Raw genomic sequence first — 25,918 nt, forward strand, 5'->3', positions numbered from 1 at the left:
GCTTCTTTGCTGCCCTCCTTGAGACCAGGCCTTGCTCCAAGAGTCTCCGCCTCACAGTGCGTGCAGATGCACTCACACCTGCCTGCTGCCATTCCTGAGCAAGCTCTGCACTGCTGGTGGCTGATCCCGCAGCTGAAACACTTTTAAGAGACGGTCCTGGCGCTTGCTGGTCTTTCTTGGGCGCCCTGGAGCCTTTTTGGCAACAAGGGAACCTCTCTCCTTGAAGTTCTTGATGATGCGATTGTTGACTGAGGTGCAATCTTTCTAGCTGCGATACTCTTCCCTGTTAGGCCATTTTTGTGCAGTGCAATGATGACTGCACGTGTTTCTTTAGAGATAACCATGGTTAACAGAAGAGAAACAATGATGTCAAGCACCAGCCTCCTTTTAAAGTGTCCAGTGGTGTCCTTCTTACTTAATCATGACAGATTGATCTCCAGCCCTGTCCTCATCAACACCCACACCTGTGCTAATGGAGCAATCACTGAAACGACGTTAGCTGGTCCTTTTAAGGCAGGGCTGCAATGATGTTGAAATGTGTTTTGGGGGATAAAGTTCATTTTCTAGGCAAATATTGACTTTGCAAGTAATTGCTGTTAAGCTGATCACTCTTTATAACATTCTGGAGTATATGCAAATTGCCATTAGAAAAAATGAAGCAGTAGACTTTGTAAAAATTAATATTTGTGTCATTCTCAAAGCTTTTGGCCATGACTGTAGACCCCCTAAGGAACTTATCTAGATGTGTGGTGAGCACTTTGAACCCCCAAGGGCTTCACAGAAGTTTATAACGCCCGGGCGTGAAAATAAAAAAAACATTTTTTTCCACAAAAATGATATTTTTGCCCCCAATTTTTTATTTTCCTAAGGGTAACAGGAGAAATTGGACCCCAAAAGTTGTTTTGCAATTTGTCCTGAGTAGGCTGATACCCTACATGTGGGGGTAAAACACTGTTTGGGCGCATGGCAGAGCTTGGAAGGGAAGGAGCACCATTTGACTTTTTCAACTCAGAATTGGCTGGAATTGAGATGAGACGCCATGTTGCATTTGGAGAGCACCTGATGTGCCCAAACAGTGGAAACCCCCAATTCTAACTCCAACCCTAACCCCATCACACCACTAACCCTAATCTCAGCCCTAACCCTAGCCCTGGCCCTAACCCTAGCCATAACCCTAATGGGAAAATGGAAATAAATACATTTTCTTTTAATTTTATTTTTCCCTAACTAATGGGGTGATAACGGGGGGTTTGATTTACTATTTATAGCGGGTTTTTATGTTTCGCAGCTGTCACAAGCTAAAAGACGCTTTTTATTGTAAAAATAATTTTTGCATCACCACATATTGAGAGCTATAATTTTTCCGTATTTTGACCCACTGAGTCATGTGAGGTCTTATTTTTTGCGGGACGAGTTGACGTTTTTATTGGTACCATTTTCGGGCACGTGACATTTTTTTGATCGCTTTTTATTCCGATTTTTGGGACGCAGAATGAACAAAAACCAGTGTTTCATGAATTTCTTTTGGGGGGTGCGTTTACACCGTTCCGCATGCGGTAAAATTGATAAAGCAGTTTTATTCTTCGGGTCGGTACGGTTACAGCGATACCTCATTTAGGTCTTTTTTTATGTTTTGTCGGTTTTAAGCAATGAAAACTATTTTATATAAAAAATAATTGTTTGCATCGCTTTATTCTGCGAGCTATAACTTTTATTTTTTCACTGATGATGCTGTGTAGCAGCTCGTTTTTTGCGGGACAAGATGACGTTTTCAGCGGTACCATGGATATTTATATGCGTCTTTTTGATCGCGCGTTATTACACTTTTTGTTTGGCGGTATGATAATAAATCATTATTTTTTGCTTTGTTTTTTATTTTTATCTTTTAAGGGGTTCGCTGAAGGGGTTAACTAATGGGACAGTTTTATAGGGCAGGTCGTTACGGACGCGGCGATACCTAATATGTGTACTTTTATTGTTTTGTTTAATTATTTTAACACTTTTTTTTTTTTTTTTTTAAACTTTATTACATAGTCCCAGGTGGGACATCACTGTCCTGTGACAGATCGCTGATCTGTCAGATCACTGTGACAGATCAGCGATCTGTCACAGACACTGCTGCAGACTTCCTCATGCCTGCGCTTTGCAGGCACTGAGGAAGTCAGCTCCCTGCAGGTCCCCGTCGCCATCTTGGATTCGGGGGCCTGCAGGGAAGGAGCCCCCCGCAGCAGCGCTGCACATTGCGCTGCCGTGGGGGGCTCAGGGAAGCACAGAGGGAGTCCCCTCCCTGCCGATGCTTCCCTTTAACCCCCGGTACACCGCGATCATGTTTGATCGCGGTGTGCAAGGGGTTAACGTGTCGGGGGTGGTCCGTGACCACCCCTGACACATTGTGCCGGGTGTCAGCTGTGATAATCAGCTGACACCCGGCCGCGATCAGCGGCGCTCAACACATGGGCGCCGCTGATCGCGCTAGACATACTATCCCGTCCATGGGCATAGGGGCCCGGGGCCCATGGACGGGATAGTACGTCTGATGTCAGAAAGGGGTTAAAGATGATTTCAGGGAATTAGGCTGTAAGCTTAAAGCAAGGGCCTCCAAGGTGGTATTTTCGGAAATACTTCCTGTGCCATGCCAGAGAGGCAACGAGAGGTTAATAAGTGGCTCAGGAATTGGTGTAGGAAGGAGGGGTTTGGGTTCCTGCAGAACTGGGCCGACTTCTCAGTTGGCTACAGGTTCTACGATAGGGACGGGCTGCACCTCAGTGGGGAGGGTGCAGCTGTGCTGGGGGAGAAAATGGCTAGAAGATTGGAGGAGTGTTTAAACTAGGGACGGGGGGGCGAGGGTAAATCTTGCATAGGAGGGGAAGACAGTGCAGATAGAGACCTAGGCACAAATAATGAAATGGGGGGTGTGGTTAGAACAGTTAATAATTTAAGAAAGAATAGAGGTACAGAGAGATACATAAAGTGCATGTATACTAATGCCAGAAGCCTCGCCAACAAGATGGGAGGAATTGGAGTTAATGTTGTTGGAACATAATTATGACATGGTGGGGATATCTGAGACATGGCTGGACGAGAGCCACGACTGGGCGGTTAACTTACAGGGCAATAGTCTGTTCAGAAATGACCGAACAAGTAAGCGAGGGGGAGGCGTGTGTTTATATGTAAAATCATCCTTAAAACCCATCCTTCGTGATAATATATACGAATCTAATGAAAATGTAGAGTCCCTGTGGGTGGAGATAAGGGGAGGGGCGAAAAATAATAAATTACTGATAGGGGTTTGTTATAAGTCTCCAAAAATAATGGAAGCAACAGAGAATATCCTCATACAGCAAATAGATTAAGCTGTGACTCAAGGAGAAGTCATTATTATGGGGGACTTCAACTACCCTGAAATACATTGGGGAACCGAAACCTGCAGTTCCAGCAAAGGTAATAGGTTTTTGAAAACTATGAGAGACAATTACCTTTCACAACTGGTCAGGACCCAACAAGAGGGGGGGCACTGCTAGACCAAATATTAACCAACAGGCCAGACCGCATATCAAATGTAAGGGTTGAGGGTCACTTGGGTAATAGTGATCACAAATTAATATGTTTTCATGTATCCTTTATATGATGTGTAGTAGAGGGGTTACAAGGACACTAAACTTCAGGAAGGCAAATTTCCAACGGATGACAGATGATCTTGGTGCAATTAACTGGGACGATATCCTGAGATAAAAATACACAAAGAAAATGGGAGACGTTTATTAGCATCCTGAATAGGACCTGTGCACAATATATACCGTATGGGAATAAACATGCTAGAAATAGGAGGAAACCACTATGGCTAAATGGAGCTGTAAGGGGTGCAATAAGAGATAAAAATAAAGCATTTATAGAATTAAAGCAAGTAGGTAGTGATGAGGCATTAAATAAATACAAAAAATTAAATAAATTCTGTAAAAAGCAAATCAAGACAGCAAAGATTGAGACAGAGAGACTCATTGCCAGAGAAAGTAAAAATAATCCCAAAATATTCTTTAACTACATAAATAGTAAGAAGCTAAAAAATGATAGTGTTGGCCCCCTTAAAAATAGTCTGGGTGAAATGGTGGATGAGGATGAGGAAAAAGCCAATATGCTAAATGACTTTTTTTTCAACAGTATTTACACAAGAAAATCCCATGACGGATAACATGATCAGGGATAAAAATTCTCCATTAAATGTCACCTGCTTAACCCAGCAGGAAGTACGGCGGCGTCTAAAAATCACTAAAATTGACAAATCCCCGGGCCCCGATGGAATACACCCCCGAGTACTGCAGGAATTAAGCACAGTGATAGATAGACCATTATTTTTAATCTTTAAAGATTCCATAATAACAGGGTCTGTACCACAGGACTGGCATATAGCAAATGTGGTGCCAATATTCAAAAAGGGGATAAAAACTGAACTTGGAAATTATAGGCCAGTAAGTTTAACCTCAACTGTGGGTAAAATCCTGGAGGGTTTTCTAAGAGATACTATACTGGAGTATCTGGAGAAGATTAACCTCATGACCCAATATCAACATGGGTTTACAAGGGACCGTTCCTGTCAGACTAATCTGATAAGCTTTTATGAAGAGGTAAGTTCCAGACTGGACCAAGGGAATGCAGTGGACGTGGTGTACATGGACTTTTCAAAAGCTTTTGATACGGTGCCACACAAAAGGTTGATACATAAAATGAGAACAATGGGGATAGGGGAAAATATGTGTAGGTGGGTTAAGAGCTGGCTCAGGGAAAGGAAACAAAGGGTGGTTATTAATGGAGCAGACTCGGACTGGGTCACGGTTAGCAGTGGGGTACCACAGGGGTCAGTTTTGGGCCCGCTTCTTTTTAACATTTATTAATGACCTTGTAGGGGGCATAGAGAGTAGCATTTCAATATTTGCAGATGACACTAAACTCTGCAGGGTAATCAATACAGAGGAGGACAATTTTATATTACAGGAGGATTTATGTAAACTAGAAGCTTGGGCTGATAAATGGCAAATGAGCTTTAATGGGGATAAATGTAAGGTCATGCACTTGGGTAGAACGTACAAGATGTATAATTATGTGCTTAATTGTAAAACACTGGGCAAAACTCACTGAAAAAGACCTGGGTGTATGGGTGGATGACAAACTCACATTTAGTGGCCAGTGTCAGGCAGCTGCTCCAAAGGCAAATAAAATAATGGGATGCATTAAAAGAGGCATAGATGCTCATGAGGAGAACATAATTTTACCTCTATATAAGTCACTAGTGCGACCACACTTAGAATATTGTGTACAGTTCTGGTCTCCGGTGTATAAGAATGACATAGCTGAACTGAAGCGGGTGCAGAGAAGAGCCACCAAGGTTATTAAGGAACTAGGGGGTCTGCAATACCAAGACAGGTTATTACACTTGGGGTTATTTAGTTTGGAAAATCGAAGGCTTAGGGGTGATCTTATTACAATGTATAAATATATGCGGGGACAGTACAAAGACCTTTGACGGGGACAAGGGGGCATCCTCCACGTCTGGAGGAAAGAAGGTTTAAGCATACTCACAGATGTGGATTCTTTACTGTAAGAGCAGTGAGACTATGGAACTTTCTGCCATATGATGTTGTAATGAGTGATTCCCTAATAAACTTTAAGAAGGGACTGGATGCCTTTCTTGAAAAGTATAATATTACAGGGTATATACACTAGTTTCCTTGATATTGCGTTGATCCAGGGAGCTAGTCTGATTGCCGTATGTGGAGTCGGGAAGGAATTTTTTCCCCAATGTGAAGCTTACTGTTTGCCACATGGGGTTTTTTTTGCCTTCCTCTGGATCAACATGTTAGGGCAGGTTAGGATAGGATATGGGTTGAACTAGATGAACTTAAAGTCTTCCTTCAACCTTAATAACTATGTTACTATGTAAAATTACACATAGGCTGGGAAGAGACCCCTAGAGTAACTGAGAAAAAGGGGTCCAAAGTGTCTATAGTCAGCTTCAAAATAGGTTGTCTGTACCCATGGAAAAGTTACTGCAGAATCTGAGTTCCTCCCAAACACCGGGACTTCACCCTTCCTGTGTGAGTCAATTTAGTTAGTTTTTCCCCTTCGGGGTGGGAAAATTGCTGGCCGGCTTGGTGAGACAACACACAATAGGCACCTGATGAGTATAATGTAGACACTCTGCAGGTTTGTTACCGCGATGGTCCTTTTATTGACCTGGACATGGGCGCTGCCACCCTTACAGACCCCAGATTTATACAGCCAGTATTGCATTTTGCCAGTTAAAAATAAAACAAAAACGATTCTCGTATAGCAAATAGCCTGTTCCTCATAAAAGTTCTGTTTTCAAAGTAAGAAATCCCAAGCTGTGGGTTTCTGCATAAAAAATGCTTCATTACCTAATCTTCAGAATATAAAACAGCAAGAAAGCTCGAAAAAAAGACAGAAGTAAAGCAGCGAGTCCCAGGCAAAATAGGAAGTTGCACGAGTAACAGCTGATGGAAAAGTCGAGCAAAGTTTTGTCTTAGTCGTCCTTTTAGCACAGAATCCTAACCCGAATTTTACTGCCTCCATAGGAATAGATATGGCTGTCAAGCTCAGGTCCAGAGACCCGGACTGTCCGTACATCACGATCCACGCATGGACACCAGAATGAGGTTTAAGCCATAGACAGATGAGACAGGACAGCGATGGAGTAATATATAGAGTATGGGGTTTCTGACAAAGAAATGGCACTTAGAATTTGGAATAGAACAATTCTGTTCAAATCCATTAAAATTCCTAAATTGCACTGTTCTCTGCCAGGACACCAATGCAATGGTATCCGCACCCCACAACAGGCGTCGCAGTGACATCACTGCCTGGTGATTTGTTTGCTAAAGTGATTGTTGTACTTGCTTCTATAGCACCATTACATGGCATCATCATCGCTGTACCCTATCGGGCTCCCAATCTAAATTCCCTATCAGTATGTCTTTTAAGTATAGGAGGAAACCCACACAAACACGGGGAGAACAAACTCCTTGCAGATGTTGTCCTTGGTGAGACCACTGATCGACAAATACGCAGCCGATCACCGGTCGTGTAATGCTACAGATATGATGGCAAAGTCTAATAGAGATATAGGTTGTGGAAGACACGGAGGGAAAGAAATGAAAAGTGACTGGAGGCGAGGGGGCTGTAGTTAGAGGTAGACTAAGGGTATGTGCACACGCTGCGGATGGGTCTGCGGATTCAGTAAAATTCGCAGGTCAAAAGACCTGTGGTTTATCTGCGGATTATTCTGCGGTTTGGCCCTGCGGTTTGACCATCTCCACAATGGAGGAGATAGGAAACCGCTGCGGAATCCGCAGAAAGAATTGACATGTCAATTCTTTCTGCGGTTTAGAAACCGCAGATAATCCGCATGGAAAATTCCGCAGCGTCTGCACTGCGGTTTCCATTTCCCATAGGGAATAATGGTACTGTACACCGCAGCAGAATCCGCAGCGTGTGCACACACCCTTAGGGCAGTTTCACACGTTAGTGTCTCCGGTACGTGTAGTGACAGTTTTCTCACGTACCGGAGACACTGACACACGTAGACACATTCTCATGAATGTGTCTATGCAGATGTCAGCGTGTTTTCATGGACCTTGTGTCCGTGTGCAAAACACGCTGACATGTCCGTTTTTGTGCAACAGCACGGATCACACGGACCCATACAAGTCAATGGGTCCGTGTAAACACGTACCGCACACGGATGCTGTCCGTGTGTGTTTTTAAAAGTCAAAGGGTTAACATTAAAAATAATTTTTCAAAAACACGTACATACGGACAGCACATGGACAGCACATGGATGGTACACACGGACGTCACATGGATGACCTCCGTATGCACACGGACACGGATAGCTCCGGTACCAGTTTTTCCGGTACCGGAATTATCTGGACGTGTGAAACTGCCCTTAGGCAGAGAAGGCGTGGCAAATCTCTGGAGCAAAGAAAGTATAACAATCCAGAAATAATGCCCCCCACCCACCAAAACTAATGACACTAGCTATGTGTCACCCCTCCACCCTCCCAAAAAATAAAGTTTATACGCGCCTAATCAATGATTAGCACTGTTGTTTTGCAGCACTGGTGTCCTCAGTTCAAATCTCATCAGTAATAGACCAGCCAACTGTACGTCCCACAGACCGCTGGTGAATAAGATCCTTCTGTGATCGTAGGACATTGTGTTCTCGGAAGCACATGACGTATTTACAGAGGAAGGTGTGCTGCAGATAACAATGCTTTTTTTTTTTTTAAATTTCACATTCTGGATAAGACTTTTTTCTTGTTCGTCAGATGAGGGCAGCCTCCTAACATTGTGAGATTGGGTAAAAGTTAATTCTCGCTGATCGCGCAGTGAAAATGCCTCATTCATTCCAATTAAGTTTACTTTTTATGTTAGTGCCTGCGCCTAAGCCTTTCTAAGGCGGCTACTAACAAGCTGAGCCACACAGAAACTAAAAAAAAAATATATATACTAGATGTGGGCCAGATACTATCTCATCGGGAGGGCAGTGACATCACGATGGGGGCAGCTATGTGGTGCTGGGTTGTCACACGGCCATCATCTTGTATACCTGAGTGTCCAAAGATGGCGTCCACGTGTGTATGCGTATGTGTGCATGTATGCTTGTATGTATGCAGCATGTGTGTATGCGCATGTATGTATGTGCATGTGTATGTATGTGCATGTGTATGTATGCATATGTGTGCATGTATGCGTCTGTATGTTTGTGCTTACTTGTGTATATGCATGTGTGTATGTATGTGCATGTATGTGTGTGTATGTGCGTGAGTACATGTGTTTGTGTGTATGTGTGTTTGTATGTGTGGGTACATCTGTGAGTGTTTGCACGTGCGTGTTTGTGTATGTGCATACCTGCGTGTGTGTGGGAACATTATACTGTGTTTATGTATGCACGTGCGTATGCGTGTTTGTGTATCTGCGTATGTATGTGCATGCTTGCATATGTGTGTATACGTGCATGCTTGCGGGTGTATATGCGTGTTTGTGTGCGTGTATCTGCGTGTTTGTGCCTGTCTGTGTGCGGACATTATACTGTGTGTATGTACGTGCGTGTATGTGCATGCTTGCGTGTTTATGTGTCTGTGTATCTGCGTGTGGGGACATTATACTGTGTGTATGTTTGTATGTTCGTGCTTGCATGTGTGTATGTACATACATGCATACATTATACTGTGTGTATACGCGTGCGTATGCGTGTTTGTGAGTGCATGTGTATCTGTGTGTGTATGCATGGGCATGTGTGTGTGTATGGGGGATATTATACTGTGTATGCGTATGTATGTGCGTATCTGCGTGTGGGTATGCACAGGTGTGTATGCTCTTGCGTATGATTGTGCTTGCGTCTGTATGTGCGTGATTGCGTGTGTGTATATGTGCGTATGAGTATGTGGGGACATTATACTGTGTGAGTATGCGTGATGGTGTGTATATGCGTGTGGGAACATTATACTGTGTGTGCATGCGTGTTTGTGTGTATCTACATGTGTATATCTGCGTGTTAATGTGTGCTTTCATTATACTGTGTATGCATGTGCGTATGTGTTTGTATGTGCATGCTTGCATGTATGTGCGTGCACATGAGTGTGTGTTTGGATGTGTATTTGTATGTATATATATATATGTGGGGACATTAGACTGTGTTTGTGTATGCATGTGTAAGTGCCTGTGGGGACATTATACTGTGTTTATATATATGTGAGTACATGTATGTATGTGTGTGTGGTGTCTTGCAGCTGCCTGCCCACCCACCTCCGTGCAGTCACAGCCGGCAGGAAAGACGGTGGTTTGCGGTCTGTGCTGGAGATGGGGTGCGGCGCCACCAGAGGACGCCCACACCCCATGTCCATAGGCCGCAATCCGCAGTCATTCCTGACAGCTGTGACTTCGCAGAGGTGGGTGGGCGGGTGTCCGGCAGCTGCGAGATGTGGCAGCGGGAGTCCTTGCGGGGGTCCCGCTGGTGGTACAGCACAAGGGCCTGGTACCACCAGCGGGTGCCATATTGGAATACCCATCACTTGGGTATTCCAATATGGCGGTCGGCGTACTTCCGGTGCAGCGAATTGTGGGATTCGAGGACATCTAGACAGAAGTGGATGACAGACAATTTAAGTCAATGATATATATAAGATATAGATATATGTGTATGCGTAGTCTGGTAACTAAAGGGTTAAATATGTTGACGACTCAAAGCACAGAGAAACCCGCCAACATGTCCACCGTGCATCATCCATCCTACTGCTGAGGTGACTGCCGCCTTTCTTGGTATCATATGCAACCAGGCTGTAGGCCACACCTACCTTTGACACATCCACCAATCAGCGGTATCGGCGAAGTGAGCTCTCGTCACGTGGTCTATGTCCAACATGGCGGCTTCCAGAGTGGTAGGTCAATGATAAGACAGATCTTTGCCGTACAAAACCCGGGCAGAGCGCCGGCTCCTGTGTACCGTTATATGTGCGCGCTGTTATGTACACAAGTCACACGTTATGCGAGTCAGACGTAGTTACCTCGTGTCAGGGCTGCAGAGTAGCTTTGTACGCCGCTCTTACATGATAGCGTCCCGTATATTTAGTGTAATACGGTAGAAGCTTATTTCCTCTATGGAGAAGTGGAGAAAAGCAGCCAATCGGGGTGCTGCTTTTATTTACTAAATGGTAGTGGAATAATGAAAGGTGGAATCTGACTGGTTGCAATGTGCAGGTGACCAGTTTTTGCCTTTTGAAGTGGCTTTTTAGCCATCTCAAGACTGGTTTATTTTACGTTTCTCTTTTCTTTTCCGCCTCTTTGAAAATTCATAGGCTTTCTATATTTTTTTTCCCATCAGCATTGACATATGAAGGGTTATTGTTTGCGAGCGGAGTTGTAGTTTTCAACGACGTCATTCATTTTACTATATAATGTTCTCAAAAATGTGGAACTAAATCTTCCATGTGGAGTGAGATGGTGGGATGAGAGCAATGAGAACATTTTTTTTTTTTTTTTTTTTTTTGCTTTTTTAAAGTGTTAATTTTTTTTCTAGGTGTAATTGTCCAGGTCAGTACGATTATGTTGATACTAAATTTGTATTAATGCTTACAAAAAAAAAGATATAATAAATTGCTGAGTCCCCTAACTGCCGTCAGGGCTTGTTGATTTTTTTTTGCGTGGCGAGCTGACAGTTTTATTAATACAACTTTCACGCTTTTATTGCAACTCTTAGGTCCGGGGCGGCGAATGCTAAATGGCATTTCTGAATTTTTTTTTCTCTTCATGGCGGTAACTATAGTTTTGTTAATTCTATATTTTCATAGATTGTAATTCTATGGAGGTGATGACAACAAATAATGTTAATATATATATATATATCTCTATCATAATAATTATTATTTATTTTTTAACTGACCTGGAGAATTGTTTTGCCCAATCATTATTACCAAACAGTGACTGTTATAATAACGAAAAGAAAGAAAAAAACAATTCTGTAATTCTATATTTTTTTAACCATTTTTCAGCACATTCTAGTGTACAATGAATGGTGTCATTCAATACTACTACTCGTCACCCCACAAAAAAAAAACAAAACAAAAAACAAAGCCCTTGTACTTCAATGTAGATGGAAGGATTGAAAAAAAAAAGTTCTATCTCTTGGAAGATGCAGAGGGAGAAGAAACCTAGAAAGTGCAAAAATGAAAAGGTGGCAGCATCATTAAGGGGTTAAATATTCGTAATGTTGGGGTGTAATTTGTAATTGTCTTTTCTGTCTGGTCTCAGGTGCAGAGTGTCAGATCGCTGCCGCCCATCAGTCATGGGATCCGATGTTACCAATCGTTCGCCTCTTCTGAAACCAAGGAGAAGGTCCTGCAGTATCTTCTCACTCACTCTCCCTCCTTCCAGGCCCTGATGAAGTGGAACATCAGCTACAAGTTCTGGAGACTGAAGAATAAGAATCAGTAAGTATTCTGTGCTAGAGATGGGTCCGCATCATCCTATAGATAGAGAAGGTGGTGGCCCGCCATTAGAAACTCCCCGATTGGACTGTCAGAACGAGCTCACTGACCGATTCTCAGTTAGCTCATTCTGCAGTCAGTGACACAGAGGCTATAGAAGGTAAACGGTGCAGCATTTTTAATGGAACCCAATTTCCAAAATAATTTTTAGACAAAAAAAAGGACGGTAAGTATTTAAGTAAGAAAAAAATTGATTACAAAGGTGGACAAACCCCTTTAACTCTGCTCAGAGGCTCAGTGTGCTGGACCCTGACAGGTTTTCTTTTTTCCCTTTTCTTGGACTGTAGATTTAGCTGGAATTTTATTACATGTCACATTTGAAGAAATTTTGTAGTACCAAAACGATAAAAATCCCCCCCTTTTTTTTTTTTTTCTTTTTTTTTTAACAACACCCCTCTGAGAATTCACTAACAGTCGTGTTTTGGGGTGCCAGGTAATAATTAACAATGATATTTACTAGGGCGTACATGGGGGAAACCTAAGAGGGCACTTATACCGGCCCATTGTTGTGAACGAGCTCGTTCTTAGGAACGCTCATTTCCTAATAATTATCCGGTGTAAGCAGACTGCCGATCGCCCAACAAATGAGCGAAATGCTCGTACGCTCAGTGAAGTGGTTTTTAAGCTTGTATTAAAAAAAAAATCACCGTTCTCGGCAGCACATCATCTTATGCAAACAGGACCTGCGCTGCCGAGAATAATGAACACTATTACTAGTTCAGTGCACATTGGAAGCGTGGTCATCATGTCTAAATAGACCATTAAATGACCACTGATTGGGAAACATCTAGTGGAGCAGTGGTCATTTAATGGCCACCATCGGCAAGAGTAGTAACGCCCTTACTCTGTGCCACCTTTTATTTAGTCCCACAGTCAAGTATAGCCTGTATTATGCTGGGCCCTCATCTAATGAGGTCATTGAGATCTCCAGACTTCAGCATCTTTCTGAAGTTGGCATTATTAAGCTGGACACATAAATTAGGTGGCTGTCGGCCATATTGGCGTGCTCGTTCTGCCGACTACTCCTCTGTTCTCTACAAGACAGCCATCCCCGAACACATCTGGCAGCTTCTCTTCTGAAGAACAAAAGGATCTGCAGATCGAAATTGGAAATGCCGGATCTTTAACTCCCCCAACGATCAATTTGTCCAACACCATCAAACATATTAATGCATCAGTTGAGTCTGTTGCTGTCGATTGAGCCTGTCGCTGTCGGTTGGTACTTCCAACATTGGTCTGAGGTGTACGGGGACCTTTAGGTCCAGGAAGAATTCAAGGGTCATTTAGGAAGTCCCATCATGACTACCATGGACTGGTCATACAACCCCCGAGGCTGCGCCTTTGTCCTTCAATCACAACCTGCAGACATTGTAGTGCAGCTTTGATCTCGGATCCATTCCCTGGGAGATAAAGGTTGTTTAATATGTAAATGTCCAGAGGTTCTTCCAAGATATTCAGGATTGTCTTTGAAACAAAGGGACCACTGAATATGTTACTACCTAGCCTCCAGTTATGAAGACCATTTCGGCCTCCAGCAAGATATAGTCAGGATTTTGACCCCATAGTTTTTTTTTTTTTTGTTAAACAATTGGGCAACAAAAATGGAAACTTTCCACTAAAATTTTTGTTTTAGCCGTAAACTTTCTTTTTCCCATTTATTTATTAATTTTTTTCTACAAAGACTAATAAGAGAACAAGAACTCCAAAAATTCTTCAGGGCTACGGCAATACCTTATATATGGTCTTGCACTACTGTCTGGGCGCATGGCAAGGAGTTGCCAAATGGTTTTAGCTGGAAAGGTATTTGGGCTCTGTGTTGCATTTACAGAGTCCCTGGGGCATCGTAAACTGGAAGCCTCCATGAAATTGCTCTGTTTTGGAAATTGCACCTTTTTTAAAAAAAAAAAAAAAAAATGTATATAGTGGGGTACTGAGCATTGTGTCCCCCACGGGTGTTCACAAAAATGAATGTGCTTTGAATGGTTCAAAGTAAAAAAAAATTGCCATTTTTCCAAAAAGATGTTCTCATTATCTATTGTTGTGCCAACTGTGAAGAGACGGCTCTCTTATTGATAGGTCTTCTGGTTTTTGAAATCCAAAGAAGTGACCCAATTCTGAAAACTACACCCCTTATGGCATTTATCAATGGGTTTAGTGGGCATTTTGACCCCCATATTTGTTTTTTTCGGAAACTTAAAGCACTGGGGAAGACGCAAAATAAAAATGCCAATTTTTCTACAAATATCCCCTATTTGTGCCACCAAGAGACACAGACCCCATAACTTAGGTCCTTCGGGGGGAAGAATGCCCCATATGTTGATTTAAACTTCTGTTTGCACACATGGTTGGGCTTAGAAAGAAACAGTAAGTGCTGTTTTTGGACTCCTTTCCCTAGACAAGCTACAGGACTTGAACCTGTAATATTATTATTATTTATTTATATAGCATCATTGGTTCCATGGTGCTGTACATGAGAAGGGGTGACATACAAATTACAGATATCACTTACAGTAAACAAACTGACAATGACAGACTGTACAGAGGGGAGAGAGGACCCTGCCCTTTCGGGCTTACATGCTACAGGATGGTGGGGAAGGAGACAGTAGGTTGGTGGGTTGCAGCAGTTCCGGTGTTGGTTGAGGTGATATCACCGGTAGTGGTGAGAGAGAAGGAGGTAGCTGGGGTCATTGCAGGCTGTAGGCTTTCTTGAAGAGGTGGGTTTTCAGGTTCCGTCTGAAGGATCCAAATGTGGTTGATAGTCGGACTTGTTGGGGCAAAAAATTCCAGAAAATAGGGGAGAAGTCTTGGAGGAGGTTGGGTGAGGAGCGAATAAGTGTGGAGGAGAGAAGGAGGTCTTGGGAGGACCGGAGATTACATGAGGGAAGGTATCGGGAGATTAGTTCAAAGACATATGGGGGAGACGGGTTATAGATGGCCTTGTAGGTCAGTATTAGTAATTTGAACTGGATACGCTGAGGGAATGGAAGCCAGTGAAGAGATTTGCAGAGGGGAGAAGCGGAGGAGTAGCGAGGAGAGATATGAATTAGTCGGACGGCAGAGTTAAGGATGGACTGGAGAGGTGTGAGGGTGTTAGCAGGGAGACCACAGAAAAGGATGTTGCAGTAGTCTAAGCGGGAGATGATGAGGACATGCACAAGCATTTTAGTAGATTGAGGGCTGAGGAAAGGACGGATTCTGGAAATATTTTTGAGCTGGAGGCAACAGGAGGTAGAATGAGCTTGGTTGTGCGGTTTGAAGGACAGGGCCGAGTCAAAGGTTACTCCGAGGCAGCGGACTTCCGGGACTGGGGAAAGTGTGATGTCATTAATTGTTATAGCTAGGTCGGGTAAGGAAGATCTGTGAGATGGAGGAAAGATGATGAGTTCAGATTTGCCAACACTGAGCTTGAGGAAGCGAGAGGAGAAGGAGGATATGGCTGATAGACACTCTGGGATTCTGGACAGCAGAGAGGTGACATCTGGGCCAGAGAGGTAGATCTGAGTGTCATCAGCATAAAGGTGGTAGTGGAATCCGTGGGTAGTCAAGTTTCTTTATTTACGGGATACTACAAACAACTTTGAATTTTCTCCGATATTGTGGTGTTTTGAAGTGTCTGATTATGTCTCACTTTTTCCTTTTTTAAATATACAGGTGTAACCGTTTTTTGGTTGTTTCTCCCTTACAGACTGGGGTTAATATAAACAGCATACCATTGTTCTGCCCCATGGGTCTATTTGGTGCGATCAGACCCTTTGGTGTTTGCCACCAATTTATTGGGGTTTTCATAAACGGCATACTACTGTTCTGCTCCAACGGTTCATCTGGGTGCTGTTCCTTCAGGTTTCTGTGCCATGTTAGCCTTGATCTATCATTTGACTCCTATATTATGACCCAAGCTCCCTGTAGAGCAATTTTAAATGCTTACCCTTTTTACCAATTTGGTCAGTTGGGGTCTTGTATCAACTGCCCGCTCTTCCAATAATCCTCCTATTTATGTTCACACAATTTGTCTGTATACTGTTGACCAACATCTTTCATGTTTATATTTTTGGGCTTGTTCTCAGTTGAACATGGCAGCATGGCTGTATTATAACTATTTCTCTTTCCATTTGCTATCAATTCCCTAACTGCCATGACATCTTATGCAGAATAAATTTCTATTCAGGCTTTGAGTATGGTATAGTATATGTGTACTATGCAACAATAAAAACCAGTCTTGTTACAAGTAGTCTCTAACTCCCTCTATGGCTCTTGAAAGTAGAAAGTGTATACATTTTCTCTTTCTGGCATACACGTTCATGCCTTCAATATCTTGAGTAGTTTATACTCTTTTCATGTTTATAGTTCTTCTTTGACACATGTATACATGTTTGTCATAAGTATCCATTGGCCAAATGAGTATAGATATACTTTCTACTTCCCAGCACTGTCACACCTCCAACTTTCATGTATAATAATCTCCATTGTGGCCACATTTAAGAGATTGGGGGGCGCTATTGAGCACATTTGGCAATTTTGGGATTCATTTTTACTATTCATATTTGCATGTTAAATATTCAGTTGCTATATAAAATGAGAATTTGTCTTATTCATCACTTCTGGCAATCCGTTTTTTCAATTACAGTTCTGCTTGTGCGATTTTGCAGTGTCCTTTTTTTTTTTTTTTAGATCTCATGTTCTGGGTGGCTTTTTTTATCAGGTGGATGTAACAACATATTTCAACTTGATGATTGGATCAGCCCGTGTAAGCGCCGTTTAACTGTGCTCAGTACATGTACAGTCGATATGACTATTTGTCGCTATAGCAATTTACCCTCAGTGACTACACTAATATCTCAGACCGTGAATGTTTGTAAGCGCACGCGCAGTAACGGTCTCTTATGTCTGACTAGATTAGCCAGTGTAAGCTAAGCGCTGTTCAAATATATTCAGCACGTGAACAGTTAACATGACCATGCGTCGCTACAGCAATCTGATGTCAGTGATTACATTAATGTTTCCGGCCGTGAATGTTTGTAAGCATCTCATGTGTCTTTCTGAACACTTTATGATTTTCTCTTGGCGTGTTATGTGGATTGCAGCACCGTCGGCATGTGAAGTCTGAGTTCACGGTCTTCAGACATAACTTCCACAGCAAACCACTGTTTTGGGTGCGCAGGCGCTGTAGATTTGTTGTTGGAGTGCCATGACAACCGGGTTATGGAGCTTATGCCGGCATTTCCGGTTTTGTGAGCTCTTGCGCACGCGCAGTAGCAGGATGACATGAGTCATTCCCAGCGTCTCTTCATCTCCTCGCCGCTGCATGCACACTACAGCGCCTCCGGTCTGGCGAAGTCCACGCCTCTTTGGTAAGTGGCACAGCTGCTACTTATGTGCCATTTTTATTAAATGTATATAAGGACACAGGCTTTCAGAGTGTGATTACCCTTGAGGAAGCCACCAAGAGTGGCGACACGCGTCGGGTCTCTCTTTACCCCACCAGGCTCCATGTGTGCTCCATCTGCTATTGCCACAGCTGCACCTTAATTCCACTCATGGGCAGCATTCACAGCACTTGCTGTGTTTTTTGCTGTGTCTATATCTGATAATTTATCTCAAATTCTTACTTATGCTAATAGGTGTTTTTTGGTGGCATAGCACTTATTTGTCCCGTGTGCAACTGACATTTATCTACATAGGATCATGTGACCTCTATTTTTGGGTAAGCTGCGTTCTAATACTAGTTTTATTACTTATAGCCAGACAATTTGGATTTATTGTCAAGCTACCTGAATGCCTTTAATTTCAACAGGGCTTTGCTTTATTTCATCAGGGACACATGTGTGGATTCTGTCCAGATATGTTCACCAATAGTGATTTAGTCACCTTTCTTTCTTTTTTAATGGTATGCTGTTTATATGGGTACTATACACAGTCTCGTGGGTAATGGCTTTATCATGAGCCTTAGTACTGTTCACTTGTGTCACATGTGTGACCGTTTTAATGTTTCTTGTGTGTTCCTATATGTTTAATAAAATTTACATGTGATTTATAGCCTATACTTTTCTTCTGGTTGTGTTGAGTCAAGTTTCTTTAGTTGTCAGACCTGGAAGCTTTTGGCTACCACAGCAACCAACAGCGCCCCACAATCGTGGCGAAGGGGGGTTGATGAGGTACGGAGTGAGTCTCTTTCTTTTGTCAGTCACTTAGATGCTACTGACTGCAGCATCTAAGGGGGTAATCATCTGCAACTGATGATATCAATAACTGATAAGTGGGATTCTTACTGCGGCGACCCCCAAAATGCCGGTGTTAAGTATTGAGTATGGAAATCCTATAAAATCGACTTTTGGTTTAATAATTACTAGTTATATTGATTTACATTTTCTCTTTTTTTATTTTTATTGTATTTTTTCTTCTCAGACACTTTTATCTCACAGAATCCTTGTACGGAAAGAACGCGGCTGCTGCATACTACACGCTGGAGCAGAGAGGAGGAGTGAGGTACGGCCTCCACACCTTACAGATCACGGGAGAAGAACTTTTCTCAAAATTTTATTTAGACGATTGCATAAATAACAATAGCTGACAACCCCTGTGGGAGATTTCTTGCCACCCATATTGTTTGCCACCCAGCTTTCCCAGAGGAAAACTTAGAGGGGTTGCCCCAGTTTGACAGGTTATCACCTATCCAGGGGCGTAACTACAATAATTGCAGGGGTTGCAATCGCACCCAGGCCCTGGAGCCTGAGGGGGCCAAAGTCTCTTTATTAAAGACTATATTATTAAAGATTTGCAATAATTGGGGGCCCCGATGGAGCTTTTGCTTTGGGGCCCATGAGCTTCAAGTTGCACTACCACGCCAATCCATAAAATCGGTAATATTTTGTTGGTTGCTGGGACCCCACCAACCCGGAATACAGCATGCAGTCCCATAGGCAATGAGCGGCCCCTCAGGGCATTTTAAAGCCCCGTTCTTGGGGTCGGACCCCTATGTGTGATAACTTGCATGTTTAGGACAACCCCTTTAATATCGTTACATCCTTTACAGTGATCGTCACCATCTCTTTTTTTCCAGGTTCAGGGGCCACACCGAGTGGTTTCGGCCAGACCACAAGGGGCGCTATACCTGGGATTTCCTGCAGCACAAGGACGTTCCTATAGAGTGCCTGGACTTGAACGGAAGCATGGTGACATACATGGGGCTGAGCAACATCGGTGAGAGCGCAGATGACCGGGCACCACTGTAGAGTAGTGTAAAAGTCTGATATTGGAGAATGGAATGTTCTCCAACTAATATTTCAGTTTGTCACACTTTCCAAGACCTCTGCTTGATGTGAGTGAATAGGAACTTTCCCAGTCTCAGCCAGATCATCATAAAATGTTAAGCATATCGTTATAGATAAAGGGGTTGTCCAGGATTGGAAAACCAGCGCCTCCCTTAATCATGGACTGTGAACGGTATTGCAGCTTGGCTCCATTCACTTCAATTAGACTGAGTTGCAATACCAGGCACCACCCGTATTCAGGAGTGACGCCGTTTTAAAAGAAAGCAGCCATGTGTTTTTTTTGTTTTTTTCTGCTGCGCCCCGTCTACTTTTTACCAATTTTTGGACGACTTTTTAATGCAAGCAAAATCTTCGATAAAATCGTAAATTTCATCCAAAGTCCATTGGAAAGTTAAATATTTTTCCTTTATATGTTTATTTAAAGGGACGGCCCATAGAAAATGACTTTGATAGAAGAAAATCATGTTAGTGAAGTACAGCTCTGTTTTTTAAAAAAAAAAAAATTCATTTCACTGTGTTCATGCAGGAAGGAGAAACAGGAGCAAGAACCCCGTGCTGACTGTCAGTGGGCTTCCAGCCATCAGATGTTTATTATGTATCCTAAAAAGATGGAAAATGCCACCTTATTTTTGAAATCCCTATCCTCTTATGGTTCTCCCTTTTATAGGGGGTTTTCCATGTTTCGGTGGAGACCTGGGGAGGGTGAGGAAAGCGCAAACCACAGCTCGTTTTCCAATTTTATTTGAAAAATTCTGTAAGGGGTTTTCCAGTTTTAGAAACCCCCTTTAAGTAGTCTTCCACTAAAAATGGAACCCTCCCCCCTTTAAATATATTGAAACCAGACATACGATCCATGAACAGACATTACCAGAAAAACTGATAAATGAAACGTGGCGTAATGGGTTGTGTGTATGTTTTCTGACGTGGATTACTTTCTGCCGCACAGATGCACTGTCGGAGCTGCGGGAGCTGAACCTCAGTCGCTGCCATCACCTGGATGACTGGGCTCTAAGTCGGCTGCACGTTTTTAAGGATTCATTAGAAGTCCTGTCATTGTCTGGATGTCGGCAAGTGACGGAACGAGGGCTGGCGACCCTCCACCATCTGCAGTGAGTCCCCCCCCCCCCAAAAGCAGCTTAATTTAATGCAGCGTCAAAAAATGCGATAAAAACGCAAGTAACCTGTAGCCGAAAGGGTAAAAAGACATGCCCCTGAGGATCCTGTGAGACTCTTCCCCCTTGTAAAGACTATAAAAATTGGCACTAAATATCGGGTATCATATGGCGGATTTAAAAAAAAAAAAAAAAAGAAGAAGAAGAAACTGGCCACTTAATGATTTTTGGGTTTCCAAACTCCAGGACTCCAATCCTGAGACTGATAGAGTTATAGCACTGTGTCCTCTTCACACCTGCACAGCATAAGACCAGTTAACCAGCACAGCTCCCAGGAGTTGTGGACCCCCTAACAGTGATTTAAAAGGGTTGTTCACTAATTTATCAGCCCATGCGCTGTTTCTGCTTTCTTTTGGGTGACATTGTCATGTCACATGAGTGCTGCAACCCATCAGTTAAAACACAGTAGATTGACGCTGTTGGATAGAGAGTGTTTTGTTCCCTTATGTTCTCTTAGATGACAGTCGTGAATAACTTGTATGTGTGACATTGGTGTCGCCTAATTTGTGGGGCTTTTCTCAGGAATCTGAAGCATTTGGATTTGACCGACCTCCCTGCCGTCAGCCATAAGGGGTTAACCCGGATCCTCCTGGAAGAAATGTTGCCGGCCTGTGAGATTGTGGGGATTGACTATACAGATGGGCTTCATACAGAGGAGACTGCTGCCAGCTCAGAGCATACAAACTGAATCGGGTCATGGAAAGCCCGGCTGCTAAGGTGAGCAGATCCCATTACTGCTTTGATCTTTCTGAAATCTTAAGTTTTAAGATGCATGTTCATCTGTGAATTTTTTATTTTACAATTTGTGAACATTTGTAAATGCTTTTTGTTCAGCCTTTATTATTGTCCAGAGCTGCATTCACAATTCTGCCAAGCTCAGATCTTCCATTATTCCTTGTTCTGTATAAGCTATCGTTTCCTTTTCAAGGGTTATTCCCATCCTTAGGATAGGTGATAACTTGCTGATTGGTGGGAGTCTGACCTGCGAGATCCCTTCTGATGTGAGAGTGGATCTTTTCAGAGCATCGACTGAATGGAGAGGGGGCCAGACATGCTCACCTCCCCTGCAGGACGGTGAATAAAAGTTCTGAGACCCCCCTTCCTGCCGGTATCCCCGGCGCCTCTTTTGCGTATGCCGTGCATCAATGATGGTGCCATGATGTGCCTACAAATCATAATGGGCACCCAGGATGTTGGCAGGTAGGAGAAGGTTCTTATGGTACTAGTTCAGTGGCCATGGACTACGGACAAGACCGATGGACCAGGGCCCTGCAAATCCTTTTGCTTACTCTGTCACTTATCCAGTTGTTAATGGCAGATCAGTTTGTGTCCTCTTCCAATCGCCAGTTGCAAGACCATGGCTAGGAGGAGTGTTAATAAAGGAGCATTCCAGCAAGTTTTCTATTCGAAGTCTAGGGTTCTTATGGAAACAAAACACAAAGAAAAACCACAGTATGACAAACGTGCAAAAATACTCTGTTGTAAAAAATATATATAACAGCTGACAGCAAGGGCTAGTAAAAATATAACAAAAACAGGGTATTTAGTTGATACGTTTTTTGCAAAAAATGTATGCTAAGCCACTTCACCAACGTCACGGTATACCCATCTCAGAGCAGTCCTATTTAATGTATTTAAAACCTGATCATGTGAACAGTACCTATATGAGCAGGTTTCAGAAAGGTGCTGTCTCATGTGGGCACGTTGTGCAAGATGGCTGTTTATGTGCATGTCTCACGAGAAGGGTGGGAATCTCCCAAAACTTGCGTAAGCAAGAAACTAATAGATTAAAAACACATGAGACATGCACAAAAGTGAACAGGTCATTAGGAGAGTGTTCATACCACCCAAAGACTGAAACACAAAGAAAAAACACAGTATGACAAACGTGCAAAAATACTCTGTTGTAAAAAATATATATAACACACAATATACATATATATACACTCACTGGCCACTTTATTAGGTACACCTGTCCAACTGTGTGTTAAGACTTAATTTCTAATCAGCCAATCACATGGCGGCAACTCAGTGCATTTAGGCATGTAGACATGGTCAAGACAATCTCCTGCAGTTCAAACCGAGCATCAGTATGGGGAAGAAAGGTGATTTGAGTGTCTTTGAACGTGGCATGATTGTTGGTGCCAGAAGGGCTGGTCTGAGTATTTCAGAAACTGCTGATCTACTGGGATTTTCACGCACAACCATCTCTAGGGTTTACAGAGAATGGTCTGAAAAAGAAAAAAAATCCAGTGAGCGGCAGTTCTGTGGCCGGAAATGCCTTGTTGAGGTCAGAGGAGAATGGGCAGACTGGTTCGAGCTGATAGAAAGGCAACAGTGACTCAAATTGCCACCCGTTACAACCAAGGTAGGCAGAAGAGCATCTCTGAACGCACAGTGCGTCGAACTTTGAGGCAGATGGGCTACAGCAGCAGAAGACCACACTGGGTACCACTCCTCTCAGCTAAGAACAGGAAACTGAGGCTACAATTTGCACAAGCTCATCGAAACTGGACAGTAGAAGATTGGAAAAACGTTGCCTGGTCTGATGAGTCTCGATTTCTGCTGCGACATTCGGATGGTAGGGTCAGAATTTGGCGTAAACAACATGAAAGCATGGATCCATCCTGCCTTGTATCAACGGTTCAGGCTGGTGGTGGTGGTGTCATGGTGTTGGGAATTTTTTCTTGGCACTCTTTGGGCCCCTTGGTACCAATTGAGCATCGTTGCAACGCCACAGCCTACCTGAGTATTGTTGCTGACCATGTCCATCCCTTTATGACCACAATGTACCCAACATCTGATGGCTACTTTCAGCAGGATAATGCGCCATGTCATAAAGCTCGAATCATCTCAGATTGGTTTCTTGAACATGACAATGAGTTCACTGTACTCAAATGGCCTCCTCAGTCACCAGATCTCAATCCAATAGAGCATCTTTGGGATGTGGTGGAAGGGGAGATTCGCATCAGGGATGTGCAGCCGACAAATCTGCGCCAACTGTGTGATGCCATCATGTCAATATGGTCCAAAATCTCTGAGGAATGCTTCCAGCACCTTGTTGAATCTCTGCCACGAAGAATTGAGGCAGTTCTGAAGGCAAAAGGGGGTCCAACCCCTTACTAGCATGGTGTACCTAATAAAGTGGCCAGTGAGTGTATGTGTATATATATATATATATATATATATATATATATATATATATATATATATATATATATATATATATATATAGAGAGAGAGAGTGAGTATTTTTGCACGTTTGTCATACTGTGTTTTTTCTTTGTATTTCAGTCCTTGGGTGGTGTGAACACTGTCCTACCGACCTGTTCACTTTTGTGCATGTCTCATGTGTTTTTAATCTCTTATGGAAACAGTTGAGCCAGGCCCCCATGTATCTGACATTTTTTTGTCATTAACCAAATAGGAGCTAAATACGGTACTTCATGATGGAATACCCTTTTATTGCCTTCCTTTCAGGTGACTTTTCAGAATCTGTATATACATCAGGACTCACGCTATTTCTGGCAATGATATAACTTGTATCCTGCAATAACACCAAATTTCCCCTCTGTAGGCTTTATCTCTATTTGCTGTTGTCTCTGAGCTAGTGGGAATACATGAGGATTCTTGCTCCTCTCTCTCTACATAGCACATGCTCAGAAGCAGCAGCAGAATGAAAGATATTGTACATCAATACTGAGTAATGCAGCTGTGAATCCAGCACTGGTGGTGAAAGAAAACACCTACTGCAAAGCAGCAGGAGGCCATTATACTGTTGTACTGAGCAGTAGATTCTTGAATCTAGCAGTAGGGAGGGAGAGCTAAAACACACACTAGAAGGCGACAGCAGCAGGATGTCGTCATACTGTTGTACTGAGCAGTGTAGCTATGAATCCAGCACTGGGATGAGATACAATTACTAGTAATCAGCTGCATTGTGTGTTTGTCCCCCTCCTGTAATTTATTTCTCCTTCTCCGTAGACTTCGGTGGGTTGCAGACTAACCAAATCTCTCTGTGGAAAGACTTCTTTATCCATGGCTAGGAGGAGTGTGAACAAACTGACTGTCCAGCATGTTCGCTGATGCTCGATTCAAAGTCTATGGCTCCGATGCAAACAACTGAGCAAAATGATCGTTGCAGAGCAACCATGACGCTACTTTGGCAAACCCAGGGCCAGCGCACAATATTTAGGTTACGGCTCGGCTCCACACTCCTCTATTTCAGAGGAATTTTCATCACTGTTCATCCTGAGCCTCTTGGTGCATTGCCAGAACAATGAAACTGTCAAAAGGATTATCTGTCACATACATGAATGATAGGATGTGTGAAGCAAAGAAAATTTCTAACTTCCTATCCTCGTCCATGTATTTACCACTTGGAGTCTGTACATGGCGACCACTTCTATGGACCCTGTAATGGTTTACAACAATGGCGGACGATCATTAAATGTGTTATATTATACAGGAAAAAATAAATAAAAATGTTTCCAAGGACACTACGCCATGAAAAGTTTTTAAAGACAAATGCGGAAATGAAGAAAAATAAGAAAAAAAAAAATTTCTTTTTTTTTTTTTTTTTTTACACTTCTTTGCTTTGCATCCTCCAAAAAATTGAATAAAAAGAGATCAGAAAGTCGTATAGACCCCAAAATGGTAGCAAAAAAAACTACAGTTCTTATAGCAAAAGAAGAAAAATCAAGCCCTTATACCACCCTATTAGAAAATAAAAGCTATGGCTCTCAAAGTATGGTGACTAAAAACAATTTTTTTTCTTTTTTTTTCTTTTAAGTATTTAAAAGAAAAAATGAATAACTGGCATCTATGTAACGGGACTGATCTGTAGAACAGAAATACCATCTTCATTTTTAACGCAAAGTGAATATTATAATGTAAAAAATCGCACAATTTCGGTTTTTCTTCAGTTCCACTCCACTTGGGATTCCCCCACCCCCATTTTTAGTACATAATTTGATAAAAAATGAATGGTGTAATTCAAAACTACAACTGCAAAACAAAAACCAAGGCCTCATACGGCTACCTAGAAGGAAAAAGAAAAAAAAATGGGAGGATAAAATGAAAGGTTATAAAGCAATAACAAAACAATAAAAGGTAATAAAAATTGTTTCAATAGAGCATGTGGTTCTTTAAAATAAAGTTAATAAAATGATTATTACAACAGGCGCTTTGATGTGAGGTTATGTAGGCTATGGCTCTTATGTAACTTTTTAAACAAATGTACATATACTGTTTTATGTGTTTGTTTTCTTAATGTTTTTACACTGCTTTTTTTTTCCTTTATGTAATTGTGGTTGGGTCAGATGTGCTGGAGTCTGATTTGTGTTCCTAATGTAGCAAACTTGCTGACTTTCTCGGATTGTATGTGAGGCTCCTGGAAGATTTGCCAAAATCTTCTTGGCCA

General features: G+C 42.6%; 1 protein-coding gene across 4 annotated transcripts; it reads left to right on the forward strand.

Moving 5' to 3' along the window:
• The first annotated feature begins 10,307 nt into the window (after positions 1-10,307).
• Positions 10,308-25,675, forward strand: DMAC2 (distal membrane arm assembly component 2). Of its 4 annotated transcripts, XM_073549133.1 has the most exons (8): positions 10,308-10,451; positions 11,270-11,325; positions 11,821-11,999; positions 18,459-18,539; positions 19,114-19,253; positions 20,271-20,433; positions 21,019-21,213; positions 24,481-25,675. In XM_073549133.1, exons 1-7 carry the CDS (start codon positions 10,340-10,342, stop codon positions 21,182-21,184), a joined length of 897 nt encoding a protein of 298 aa, XP_073405234.1. In that variant the 5' UTR covers positions 10,308-10,339; the 3' UTR covers positions 21,185-21,213; positions 24,481-25,675. The 4 variants fall into 4 exon arrangements, with proteins under 4 accessions (XP_073405234.1, XP_073405236.1, XP_073405237.1 ...); XM_073549135.1 differs by lacking the exon at positions 11,270-11,325 and having other exon boundaries at positions 10,315-10,451; XM_073549136.1 differs by lacking the exons at positions 10,308-10,451; positions 11,270-11,325 and adding an exon at positions 10,559-10,724.
• Positions 25,676-25,918: the final 243 nt, after the last annotated feature.

Source organism: Dendrobates tinctorius, unplaced genomic scaffold, assembly GCF_039654945.1.
Source record: "Dendrobates tinctorius isolate UK_male_01 unplaced genomic scaffold, ASM3965494v1 ptg000158l, whole genome shotgun sequence".
NCBI lineage: Eukaryota > Metazoa > Chordata > Amphibia > Anura > Dendrobatidae > Dendrobates > Dendrobates tinctorius.

Coding starts and splice junctions, on each gene's coding strand:
- DMAC2 (XM_073549133.1), top strand. CDS start 10,340: ATGCAACCAGGCTGTAGGCCACACCTACCTTTGACACATCCACCAATC. Junction 12,000..18,458: donor AGACTGAAGAATAAGAATCA/GTAAGTATTCTG, acceptor TTTTCTTCTCAG/ACACTTTTATCTCACAGAAT. Junction 18,540..19,113: donor GAGCAGAGAGGAGGAGTGAG/GTACGGCCTCCA, acceptor CTTTTTTTCCAG/GTTCAGGGGCCACACCGAGT.